Source organism: Mirounga leonina, unplaced genomic scaffold (assembly GCF_011800145.1).
Source record: "Mirounga leonina isolate KUSES-001 unplaced genomic scaffold, KU_Mleo_1.0 Mir_129, whole genome shotgun sequence".
Classification (NCBI taxonomy): domain Eukaryota; kingdom Metazoa; phylum Chordata; class Mammalia; order Carnivora; family Phocidae; genus Mirounga; species Mirounga leonina.
The window spans coordinates 20,182,019-20,195,151 of record NW_023270323.1 but is presented as its reverse complement, the minus strand read 5'-3'; the positions used below and the strand labels follow the sequence as shown (position 1 = coordinate 20,195,151).

General features: G+C 44.1%; 1 protein-coding gene across 1 annotated transcript in view; it reads left to right on the top strand.

The window, feature by feature from the left end:
• The window catches only part of SHROOM3 (shroom family member 3), a 59,941-nt gene extending 49,166 nt beyond the window's left edge, over positions 1-10,775 (top strand). The window contains exons 9-10 of the mRNA XM_035005563.1: positions 3,894-4,166; positions 9,664-10,775. Of these exons, the coding sequence (XP_034861454.1) occupies positions 3,894-4,166; positions 9,664-10,032 (642 nt within the window). The 3' untranslated portion in view covers positions 10,033-10,775. The remainder of the gene's footprint in view (positions 1-3,893; positions 4,167-9,663) is intronic.
• Positions 10,776-13,133: the final 2,358 nt, after the last annotated feature.

Sequence of the window (13,133 nt, the reverse complement as noted above, 5' to 3'; positions counted from 1 at the left end):
CCTGACCTGAGCCTCATAACATTCCTATAAACTATTTTAAGGTAGTGATCAAAAAAGCCAGGTCGTCTGGCTCTGGCAAGTTAACTAACCTCTGTCCACCTTACTTTCCTCATTAGTAAAACCAGGATAATAATAGTACCTAGCTCATCGGGTTGTTGTGAGTAGTAATCGAATAGAACACTTAAATAGTGCCTGGCACAGAGAAAAAGCTTAATATTTAAACATTATTAGCTTTAGGCATGTATTATTATCCCCTTGCTCTGAGTGAGAAAGCGGAGGCCCAAAAGGTCAGGTAGCTTGCCCAATGGTGAGTTTTCTGTCAGAGCCTCCGCTCCTGACTCCTGGAGCAGTGAAGAGGTGGGAAGGGGCCCAGCAGGGTTTCTGCAAACAGATGGTGAGGTGGGAGGGGAGGGTCTGTTAAACTATATTTAGAGAAAGAACCTTTATAAATAGCATCTCACACTGGGTGACCATGCTAACAGTTTACACCCATTGAGAAGTTAAGGGAATAAATGTCAGTGATCTTGCAAATTAAGTAGCTCCCGAGAGACTAGTATGTTACTAAAACAAACCCCTCCAAAAAGACCTCTATTGTCTCTGCCACAGCAAATTCTGTAGATAGGAGTTGGTAGGATTTTGTTTTTTGGTTTTTTTTTTTTTTTTTTTGAAGAGGTCTGCCTGGCAGAGAAATGGTTGTTTGGTACAGCTAACTTTCCCTTGTTGCCTTCAGTTACTCACATCCCTTTTAACTGCGTTTTTTGAAGCCAAATTTCCATAATTTAAAGGCTTAGAAAAATTTTTTAAAAAATCAAATGCCACCCAAATATGCACCACTTGGGCCAGGCGTGACTGATGTGACTGCTCAGTAACTTACGTATCCCAACCTGGCCATATGTGCTCATACATGACATTACAGCCCAGCAAAGAGCTTTCAGAAATCAGAACGCCACAGAGTGGGTACTGGTTCATCCCACAGGATCCTCCCCGCATCATTCCCAGACACTTTGATCTCATTCCATTCCTTCTTACACCATGAAGCCCCCGTGTACACATTAGCTCCTGTACAGAGAGGCTTGCGGCTCTGCCCAGCATCGGTGTCTTTGAGAACTAAAACAGGGTGTGGTGCCGAGGACAGACGGAGGATTAGACTGCTGAGCCTGGTCCCCGGCTGCAGTTCAGCTGTGTCACATTCTTGGCCTGGGGCTCGCCCACCGGGCCATGCTTGCTCGGTAGCTCCCCTTTCGGCGCTGCTGGCCTGCATCGGAGCCCGAGAGCGCTGGTGAGCTGAGTCCAGCAGAAACCTAGCCCAACACGTGAGGGCAGACTTCTCCTAACCGGTCACTGCTCATTCACAGATTCAAAATCAGCACGCTTGTCCCTTAAAATATCAGCTTCTAAGGACACGATGAGGATTTTTTTTAACGATACCAATTCAATTATTAACAAAAGTGCTTTGAGTTCCAAAACCAATGACACAGTATTAGTTTCCAAAGAAGCCACAGTTCTAGGAATGAAAAAAACACGAGGCCATTACCCTCTTTCCTTTCTTCTATTTAGTTTCTTTAAAAGACTTTTCTAGAAACTGCTCAAGACATGAGGTTGAAATGGATCCCACAACATTTGAATACTCAGAGGCCTTTTCGTGAGGCTAGAGTGTAGCAGTGTTGCTGAGTAGTCACCTGCTTCTTTGGATTTGGTGCAACTGGTTTTCTCTGGGAAGGTGCCATCCGGAGACACTGAGAGTGGTGAGCCCAGGAAACGCAGCCTGTAAGTCCTGGGCTGACTTCATGCAGAGGTCAGCCTCTGTCTATCTGAAAAGCAGCAGTAAAGACGTTTGACTTCTCTTAACCCTGTCCAACAGGAATGTGGGAAGATGTAATAGCAGGCAGTGTTTATTTTTCCTACTGCTTTCTATCCGAGTCTCCTTGCTCTTCTTTTCATAGAACGGATCATCAGACCCTGCTGGGTGTTTTGCTGAAGCTCCTTATTAGCTGGTTGTGTAGCAGGCAAATATGAGAGCTGCCAGCCAGAATTGGTGGGGGTTTTTTTGGAAAATGAAACAATATCCTCTCCCGCCTGCATTTTTCTGGGTTCAGACTCCTCTGTTGGGGAGTAATATAGACTGTACAGCTTTTTGCACTACTAAAATTATCCTTGATTGACTTTGTCTTAACTAAACAGCTTGAGGAAAGCCAAAGATGATAAGCCATGATGGGACAGTGCAGCAGATGGGAATATTTTAGTCACCCGTTAGCCTTTGGGATTAGGCAAGTCGAGAAGACAAGCTGTCACCATGAAAGCCAGAATTTGGTCATTTCAAGGACATTATGAACCTTACTTAGACTGGAAGACTGAAGTACCTCTGATGGCCTAGCTTCAAGATGCGCACATCATGAAGAAATAAATATTTCCCCATATCATTGTGATTATTGAATTTTCTGGTGATGAAGAAATTGTACAGAAAGTCCTCAGGACCCTTCAGTTCTGTGAGCCAAAATTTTTTCTATTTTTCCGCTTTCTTTTCCTTCCTCTAAAAATGAAGATTTGGTTTAACATCAAAAAATTGTGATCATTTTTTACCAAGTTTCCAATGGAAGTCATGTGGTTTGGTTTTATATATATGCATAAAAATTTTTCTTTGAGCTGGAACAATTTTAGTGGTTAAAGAAATAGGTTTTGGGTGCCTGGGTGGCTCAGTTGGTTAAGCGACTGCCTTCGGCTCAGGTCATGATCCTGGAGTCCCTGGATCGAGTCCCGCATCGGGCTCCCTGCTCGGCAGGGAGTCTGCTTCTCCCTCTGACCCTCCCCCCTCTCATGTGCTCTCTCATTCTCTCTGTCAAATAAATAAATAAAATAAAATCTTTAAAAAAAAAAAAAAGAAATAGGTTTTAACCAAAAAAAGATTATGTCCTTTCTCCATCTGGCTACCTTAGGCTAAGAGAAAAAACGAAAGACTAATTTAAAAATCACCAAGTTTAATTTCTCTTATAGCAAAGTAGTAGACATTTAATATAAATGTAGTCAAACTTGAAACCACTAAGACCCGTACTTCATTCCTTCAATTAAATATATTGGATATTTGTGTTAACTGTTTATATGTATAGAAATTGGCAATAAAGATGGCAAATTATGTAGCTCAGGCAACTGGAGCCCGTGGAGTGCAGTGGAAAGATCATGGGGCTGACTTCTGATAAAGGTCTCAGTGAATATTCACAAGGGTAAATCGTACAAGGTAGTTGCTAAAATCAGGCTGACTTGAGTTCAGGGCAGCCCCACTTAATGGTACGTGCATCTTGGCCCATCACCTCACCTAAGTCTGTTTCTTCACCTTGTGTATGTGGATAAAATAGTATCTACTGCATGACTGTTGGGATGACTAAATGAGATAATCCACCTAGAGTTCTGGCACATAGTAACTGCTCTAGTTAGTGGTAACTAGCATTAAGATTCAACTCCGCTCTCTGAGCTTGGGCAAGTCCCTTAATTCCTTCAACTCTTGGCTTCTCTATTTGTAAAACAAGAAATATTTACCCTACTTGCCTATATTACTGTAGTGAGGATCAAAAGAGAGCATGTCTTGAAAAGCCTTTCAAAAGTGAGTTAATAAGCCAATTGGGAAGGCAGAGGTGTATGTAGTATGACAACTGGGAAACATTACGAGGGGACATCTAGTCAAGCGTTGGCCTGTGAGGACTGCATAGACTCTGAGAAAGGCAGCTGTAGACAGTCAGGGAAAGGAAAGAATATTGTGGCCTAATGTTGGGGGGCAGTCCAGAGTAGGGGACCTTCAGCTGAGCCCTGAAAAGACAGGATGTGGCTGGGAGAAGTCAATCCTCCTTCCACTGACAACTCCACTGGCTAACCTTCGCTGTGTGTCTCCTCTGCGATTACAGGCCGAGCTCATTGGAAGCCTCACCCACAAGCTTGAGACCCTCCAGGAAGCGAAAGGGAGTCTGCTGATGGACATCAAGCTCAACAATGCCTTGGGGGAAGAGGTGGAGGCTTTGATCAGCGAGCTCTGCAAGCCCAATGAGTTTGACAAGTACAGGATGTTCATCGGGGACTTGGACAAGGTGGTAAACCTGCTGCTCTCCCTCTCAGGGCGCCTGGCCCGTGTGGAGAACGTCCTGAGCGGCCTCAGCGAGGATGCCAGTAACGAAGAAAGGGTAGGTGGCCTAGCGATTTAGTTCAGCAATTTTTCCCTCTGAAGCCACGTACACAGAGGGGTGCAATTAAACACAATCCCTTCTCTGGAGAAGATTACGATCTCTTTGGGGCAGAGAGTCCAATGTATAGGTTACCAGGAAACACAGAAGAAGGCATCTTGCAGGCGAAGAGGTAATGCTGACACTTCAGGCTCAGGGAATACTTAGGGAAGTAAAAACACAGGTGCGAGAATGTCTTTCCTTCCTTTCTGTCCCAGGAAAAAGAAGAGACAACAGCACGGTGGGGGTTGACATTAGAAAAAGAGAGAGGGACGGGGCGCCTGGGTGGCTCAGATGGTTAAGCGTCTGCCTTCGGCTCAGGTCATTATCCCAGGGTCCTGGGATCGAGCCCCGCATCGGGCTCCCTGTTCCGCAGGAAGCCTGCTTCTCCCTCCTCCACTCCCCCTGCTTGTGTTCCCTCTCTCGCTGTGTCTCTGTCATATAAAAAAAAACAAAAAAAAACCCCCAAAAAACTACAAAACAAAAAAGAAAGAGAGGGACAAAGAAACTGTTGGGACTGAGGAGAGGGCGCAGGAACAGGGGCTCAAGCTCCAGGGACTCTCCCGGGTCAGTGCGTGGCTGCAGGCCCTCCGTGAGGATGCACCCTCGTGTCCCCACTGCGCCCTCTGCTGGAAGGAAGAGGACAGGTAGCAACAGTGGTGCCCACACTGGATAACATTCAAGTCCTTCGTCTTTGCCTGGCACGGTGGGCTTACACACTTTATCTGCGGGCTCACTGAATCCTCACAACAGGCCAGTACGTGATGGAGCCAGGATAGAAGGGGTCCTGCTGCAGACCCCACGTTTTATTCACTAGGTTGAACTTAATTCTGTAGTTACGGAGCATTCTTCACCTGCTCATCTTTACCGCAAACACTGGCTGTCTGATGTATGCCACCAGGCTCATGGGATACAGCCGTGAGCAAAGCAGCCAGATCCCTGCCCGCAGGGAGCTTATCGAGAGAAGTCAGACAATCAACGCATCTGTAACTATTGTACTTTCATATTATGCTAGAAGGTGATAAGCACCCCAGCCATCAAGAGGCTTCTTTGCTTTCTGGCTCCTTCTCCTATCTACAGCTCTCTTTCAGTGCCATGAGGGATTTCCCAATTATTTCTCCTATACATTACATCAAAGGGGAAGATTCTTTTTTCCAAATAGAAAAAGTCTAGATCGTATTAAGAAACTGACAGCATACAAGAACTTTCTGCAGCGGCAACCCCCTTCCTGCATGTACGCTCCTCATGAGGCTGTGCTGAGCCTTAGCTTCCTCATCTGGAAATGTAGTGCCTGCCTGTCAAATACCCAGTGCTGTGCATGCTAGTGATGAACACCGACTAAAACGCAGGCCCCGCGCTCAAGGAACTCAGTGCAGAATGAGGAAAACCAGCATGGAAGCAGCGAGTGCATCCAATATGCCGCAACACGGCGACAAATTCAGCCCATGAGACACTTCTCAGGTGTTGGTGGGAGCCCAGGAAAGACTTGGCATACGTGACACTTGAACAGGGTATAGGAGAATTTCTTAATTCTACACAGACTAAGGGGAGGGCTTCACCATTTAGAGGGAATGTCATGGACAAAGTCAAGAAAGACCATGGCATGTTCTAGAACCATACACATATGATTGGTGTGTCTAAAACAGAGTGATTGCTTGGTTTTAAAAATCTCAAGTTACAGGAAATAATAGAAAAGTGTATAGTCAGGGAACTCACAGGAAGTAGAGAGTTCAATCAACCGGGGTAAGCAGAGAAAGTTCAGTGAAGGTGTGGGGAGGAGTAAGGAGGACCAAGAAGAGATAATGAAGCTCCCTATTCTCCCAGGGTTAGCATCACTTGGAGGAGGGAGTCCTTATTAGAACTCTGTGTCTGTCCTACAGCACTGAGGCCTTGGTGAGCTAATGTAGCTCCCACTACCTGGCAAGGAAGGAGCCAGAGATAGGGGCCCCAGGTTCTTCCTCCCTCCCTCCCTCCCGTCTCCTGCCCATGACTCCCGTTGGCCAAGCCCAGAGGGAAGGGAGCCCAGCTGGTGCAGCTTGCACCGTTCAGCTTCCTTAGACACAGAGCAGGGCTGAGAAGTGGATCTGGAGGGCCCAGCAGTATCCAGCACAGAAAACAGTCACAAAGACCTTGTGGGTTATACCTTATAGATAGGACTTCAGCCAGTAGGCCAGGAAGAGCCATAAACTAATTTTATAACCTAATCTGCCCGGGGAGGAGTGTGACTTATGCTAAGAGTCTAGCCAGAAGGAGTTAGGCTGTTCGTTTAGGCTGTTGTCATAGGGATAGAGACTAGGGAGTGAGAGAATGAGTTTGAATTAGTAAGGCGTGCTAGATGAGGGGAAGAGGAAAGCAGAAACTAAATTTTCGTTTCCTGTTTGGCCACTGGGATGGATGCCACAGGTATGTGAGAGAAGGAACACTGGTACAGTTAGTTAGGGGAAGAGGAGCTGTTCCAGAACTAAATTCAGCTCAACATTTAAACGTAACACACACACTCTTGAATACAAATATGTGCATGCTCCCATGCAAAATACATCCATAGTTTTTATAATGATTAATCTTAAACTGAAAGTATAAGTAGAAATGAGGGAAGGAAGAATAAGTGGCTCAACAAATGCCAATTGTAGGATAAAGGTCATGGGGGGTTGGGGGGATGGGAGAGTGTGTATCAGGCTTCAACTGAATCTCTAATTTTTGTTTTTAATCTGAAGAAAATATGATAAATGCTCCTGTTAAGAATTGGCACAGTTAAGGATGGGTACACAGGTCTTCTACTATTCTCTATACATTTCTAATGTGTAAAATATTTCATAATTTTTTTAAAGGTGAGGAAGAGGTTTTCACCTTTTAACTTCTCTACAGTATTTTGAAAGGTGTCTTCATTCAGATTAAGTCCCTAAGGGTTTTTTGGGGTTTAGTTTTATTCAAATTCCAGTTAGTTAACATACAGTGTTCTATTAGTTTCAGGTGTACAATATAGTGATTCAGCACTTCCATACATCACCCGGTGCTCATCACAAGTGCACTCCTTAATCCCATCACCTATTTGACCCATCCCCACCTACCTCCCCTCTGGTGACCATCAGTTTGTTCTCTGCAGTTAAGAGTCTGTTTCTTGGTTTGCCTCTTTTTTTCTCCCTTTGCTTGTTTTTTGTTTCTTAAATTCCACATATGAGTGAAATCACATGGTATTTGTCTTTCTCTGACTTATTTCACTTAGCATAATACTCTCTAGCTCCATCCATGTCATTGCAAATGGCAAGATTTAATTCTTTTTTATGGCTAATATTCCATGGTGTGTGTGTGTGTGTATAGATGAACGACGGATAAAGAAGATGCGGTGTGTGTATACTGATGGACACTTGGACTGCTTCCGTAATTTGGCTATTGTAGATAATGCTGCTATAAACGTTGGGGAGCATCTATCCCTAAGGGGTTTTTGTTCTTGAGAGAGAGAAAGTGCATGCAAGGGGGTAAGGGGAGACTTCAGCTGGTGGCAGGCAGAGGGAGAGGGAGAGAAAGAGAATCTTAAGCGGGTTCCACACACCAGCGTGGAGCCATACACACAGGGCTCAATCTCACAACTCTCAGGTCATGACATGAGCCTGAGCTGAAACCAAGCATTGGACACTTAATGGACTGAGCCACCCAGGCACCCCTAAGGGTTTTCTTTTTCCTTTTTTTTAAGATTTTATTCTTAAGCAATCTCTACACCCAACATGGGGCTCTAACAACTCTGAAATCAAGAGTTGCATGCTGCACTGATTGAGCCAGCCAGGTGCCCCATCTGGTGTGTTTTTCTGATTAGGGGAAGGAAGCCATGAAAATGGAGATATTTGTAAGATAAACCTATAGCTTTGTAGCTTTTCCCCTGGGCATTATTATGTAGGATCTGACAGGCTAGTTCAAGGGAAGTTAAGGTAAAAACACATGGTCTGTGAACTTTTCATAAGCCTACATATGAAATAAGATTAAAGATATACCTCTTGATTTTCATTTTAATGTTTCTCAATCACTTTGGCCTTAAAAGTCTAAATGATTAAATATAAAATGAAAAAAAATTTTAATGACATTCATTGTAAGTCAACATGTTGCATAAAAAGCCATGTTAAAGATTATTATAAAGTAAATTAGCCCTAAAGATAACATGCTACCTTACCATTGGGTTTGTATAAGAAATGCTCAGAATATGGGGCGCCTGGGTGGCTCAGTCGGTTAAGCGTCTGCTTTCGGCTCAGGTCATGATCCTGGGGTCCTGGGATTGAGCCCCATGTCCGGCTCCCTGCTCAGCGGAGAGCCTGCTTCTCCCTCTCCCTGCCACTCTGCCTACTTGTGCTCTCTCTCTATCCCTCTGTCAAATAAATAAATAAAATCTTTGGGAAAAAAAAAAAAGAAATGCTCAGAATATGAAATTGCCATTATTGTTAAATAGAATTTCTCTCATGTTAGATTCAGAGGCCTGAAAACTAGAAACATTTCTTTAGACATGGGAAATACGACATTCCCATTGTTATTTGTGGATCAGGGCAGAGGTTCTCAAACTTCAACTGCAGAAGAATCACCTGGAAAGCTTCAACCACAGCTTCTGGGCCCTAAGCTTTATATTCAGTAGGTGGAACAGGCCCTAAAAATTTGCATTTCTATGGTCCCAGGGTCCTGGGATCGAGCCTGCTTCTCTCTCTCCCTCTGCTTCTCTCTCTCCCTCTGCTTCTTCCCCAGCTTGTGCATGCTCTCTCTCACTCTTTCTCAAATAAATAAAATAAAATAAAATAAAATAATTTGCATTTCTAACAAATTCCCAGGAGATGTTGCTGCCGGTGGTCCACACTTTGAGAAACGCTATAAATGTAAATACTTGTAAATGCTCAAGGTAACTTAAAGATTGGTCTTTTTTTACCCCCTTCAGTTTTTTATCATGGTAAACTACACATAACCTAAAATTTGCCTTCTTAGCCATTTTAAAGTGTTCAGTTCAGTAGTGTTAAGTATATTCACATTGTTGTGCAACTGAGCTCTAAGAACTTTTTCTTCTTGCAGAACTAAAACTTTATATCCATTAAACAGCTCCATTCACCCCTTCCCTGCAGCTGTCAACCACCATTCTACTTTGTATCTCCATGCTTTTGACTACTCGTATAGGTACATGTAACCCCTAAGTACTTCATGTAAGTAGAGTCACTGATTGTCCTTTTAAATCTAGAAGCCTCAAGTCAAGCTTTTACCCCAGCCAATTTATGTCATCTCTCTTAAAGCTGCCATGTGACTTACAAGTTAGAGATCTATATACATGCAACAGAAGGGTAATAAACTGATTTTCAAAAAGAGTCTGTCTCCTTACTCTAGAGTGACAACTGAAATAGAAACTTGGACTTTTCACAGCCTGGAAAAGGTGTCTCTGCAGACAGTTCCTTCCTCTGCCTTGCCCTCTGCTGATCTGTTTGTTTCGCCTTGGCAGAGCTCTCTCAATGAGAAGAGGAAGGTCCTGGCTGGGCAGCACGAGGACGCCCGAGAGCTCAAGGAGAACCTGGATCGAAGGGAACGTGTGGTGTTGGACATCCTGGCCAACTACCTCTCAGAGGAGCAACTCCAGGATTACCAGCATTTTGTGAAAATGAAGTCAACACTCCTCATTGAGCAGCGAAAGCTGGACGACAAGATCAAGCTAGGCCAGGAACAAGTCAAATGTCTGCTGGAGAGTCTCCCCTCAGATTTCATTCCCAAGGCAGGGGCCCTGGCTCTGCCCCCAGACCTGGAGAGTGAGATGGCTCCTGCTGGGGGGTGTACTGTAAGTGGTGTTTTCCCGACATTAACCTCTCCACTTTAACCTCTTCTAAAAGACCCAACCAAAAGATCACCCTTTCTCTCAACACTATTTAATCTGAAAACTGTTTCAGTGCAAACCACCATTTAAACTCTATGGGTCATTGGGGTTTTTCTGGATAAAAGGAAAAAATTCTATCCAGGAAAAAGCCTGCTTTTTTGTTTTTTGTTTTTTTTCCTTCTCGCCCTACGTGATTGATCTGAGAGCTTGAATGCTGCTGGGAACTTAGCCCTTTCTATTCTCACTTTCTAGTAGAAGGAAAATTAATGAAACTGTGAGAACTGTTTGGAGGGCGTTTGATTGGTTAGTTTTTAGCAGGCTGAGGCAACATAGATGAGTGTGTGTCACCCTCAGGAATGTATCCACAGCGGCCTTCCTTGCTTGTGGGCAGTGTGTCCTGACGACAGATATAAGAACTCACTAATGAAGGGTCTGCAACATAAAGCCTTAAAAAGAAACATACACAGAAGAAAACTGTAAAACCTTGAACATTGTTGTTATTTATATTTTTTAAAATGAAAAAATCATTATGTTTGTGTGCTAACCACTTATTTGATTCTGTTTTGTGGTGGACGTAGACAATTGCGTTTGAGCTTTGTATTTTGTGCAAACCTTAATGAAATGAAGAATTCCAAAGATAGTCACATTGAGCGTGGAGACTTTTGGTTTTTTCTTCAACCCTTGGCTTGTTGCTCTTATTTGTACAAATATGAGCAGACCTTCTACACTTGTGTTAAAATTGGGGAATCCCAGTTTCCCCGGCTGCCAGTTGTCACCACTTTACTTCTGTAGTGTTCCTCTTGGAACACTACACCTTGCCCAGGAAGAAGGATTTGTGCAACATGGCTATCACATCATTTCCTAGTGCTTCTTGGCATTCCCACCCTGGTGGGGAGATAGAGCTCAATTTTACTAACAAGGACAACAGCTCTCCAATCTGTATACAAGGACAGTCAGAAACCAATTCAAAACTGAATTCATGCTGTCCTTCTGCATGGGATTTGGGCTAAATGTAACCTGTTTTAAGAGATATACTGTGAGGCTGTTTTAATGATTTTTTTTTTAAGATTTTATTTATTTGAGAGAGAAAGCATGAGAAGGGGAGCAGAATCCCTGGTGAGTGGGGAGACTGATGCAGGACTCGATCCTGGGACTCCAGGATTATGACCTGAGCCGAAGGCAGTCACTTAACCGACTGAGCCACCCTAGGCGCCCCCCACCTTTTTTTTTTCTTTAAAGATTTTATGTTTTAATGATGCTTTTAAAAGTTTTCCTAAATTGTTAAGCCTATCAACCACCATTAAAAACAGCCTTCTTAATATCTGAAGACTGATTTTGCACTATCAATCTGAAGTTTGCACAGTGCATCTGAAGACTAGGATTTTGCTTCACAATAATGACTTTCTGGAGGGTACTCTTGAGCCCAAGTTGTAAGTCTATTCAAACAGACTGGGAGGTGGAAGGAGGCTAGGGCCAGTGGCCAGGATAGCAGCAACCTCATACTTTACAGCAGGTGGGCTTTGGTTTAGTTTGTTGTTTTCATGTGCTCAACCCATGGCTAGTGGCCACCTCTGCTAATTTGGACTGCAAGTACTATAGAGAACTGAAGAGTAAAACTTGTATGAGAGACCAAATGCCCTTTCCTCCCCTAGTACATTTTAATTACTTGATGAACTGTATCTTCTGGTTAAGAACTTCAAAACTATAGTTTTGTTCCCCGATACAGATGTCTTTTGATGAGCTTAGAACCAAAGGCCACCCAGACGTTTCTTGTGCGCAATCAACCAAAGCTGTTGCTTCCCTTTTTGGAGGTTAGACGCTGACTCCCATTGGTACAGTGAGACAGCGCCTCTGTCTCCCAGGAATGTTGTCAGAAGCTGCTCTCTCACATCCAAAGGTCCCATTTCCCAGGGACTCGGTGGAACCTGTGGCGGCGTTCAGCAGCCACACCACATGGTCATTTTGAGGTAGAGAAAAACAGAGCATCTGACATTTCCTCAGGCTTAGGCCAACACGGGAGCCCCAGATCACCTCCAGTTGGTAAATAACTGTGTCTTGCTGACACTGAGTGACTCTTTCCATCAGATCAGGTGGGAGCCAGCCAATAAATGTCTTCAGCTGCTCCCAGTGAAATTCCTCAGGGGGATTCTGGGGCCGCCCACATTCCCAACACTCTCCAAAATGATTCTGCTGAAGGATTTGACTGGGCACACTTTGTAAGTCTTTTTCAATCACTTTTCTAATTTATACATGTCAAGCATAGGGCATGCCTAGGACATCATCCCTTCCTTTGCTACACTGAGATGTTCTGTCGTTAAGTGAAATGAGGGAGGTATCAGGTGCAACTATGAAAACTAATTCTTAGGGGATGTGATACTTCCTATAGCAGGACTTGACCTTTGCTTGACGAAAAGAAAACCACTAACTTAATTTTCATTATTAATTTTTAAATGCCTTTAGCTCAACAGTAAGTCTGTTCTCTATCCCTTTCCTATTTTTGCATTCTCTTTCCACTATCATCTTGAGGCGCCTGGGTGGCGCAGTCGGTTAAGTGTCTGCCTTCGGCTCAGGTCATGATCCGGGGTCTTGGGATCGAGTCCCACATTGGGCTCCCTGCTCAGTGGGGAGTCTGCTTCTCCCTCTCTCTCTCTGCCACTAACCCCTGCTTGTGCTCTCTCTCTCGCTTAAATAAAATCTTCAAGAACAAAAAGCAGTCATCTACAGAAGCCATCCTTTTTCCTCCCAACAATACCTTAGGCCAAGATCATAAGCAAATGAACCCTGAGCATGTTGTTGGTCAAGACTTCAAGGATGTATGTTCACAGTCAATAACTGTCCCTGTGGATGCAATCATTCCTGAAATACCAGGTCCCATCAGAAGTGGTGGGTGTGGGATGGCCTTGCAATAGTCCAAATGCTGATACTCAAGGAACCTGTGAAGTTCTAAGAAGGGACAAGGTCCTGCAACAAAATTGGGAGTCCTCCAACTTCTGGGCAGAAGTTCTGGGCATGTTGCTACACGCTGGTTGACTCAGGGCTTTCTCCTGCTGTTTTGTTTCTTGTGGTGGCTGCTTAACCCCAAAGAATGCCTGAAGGTTCCATAG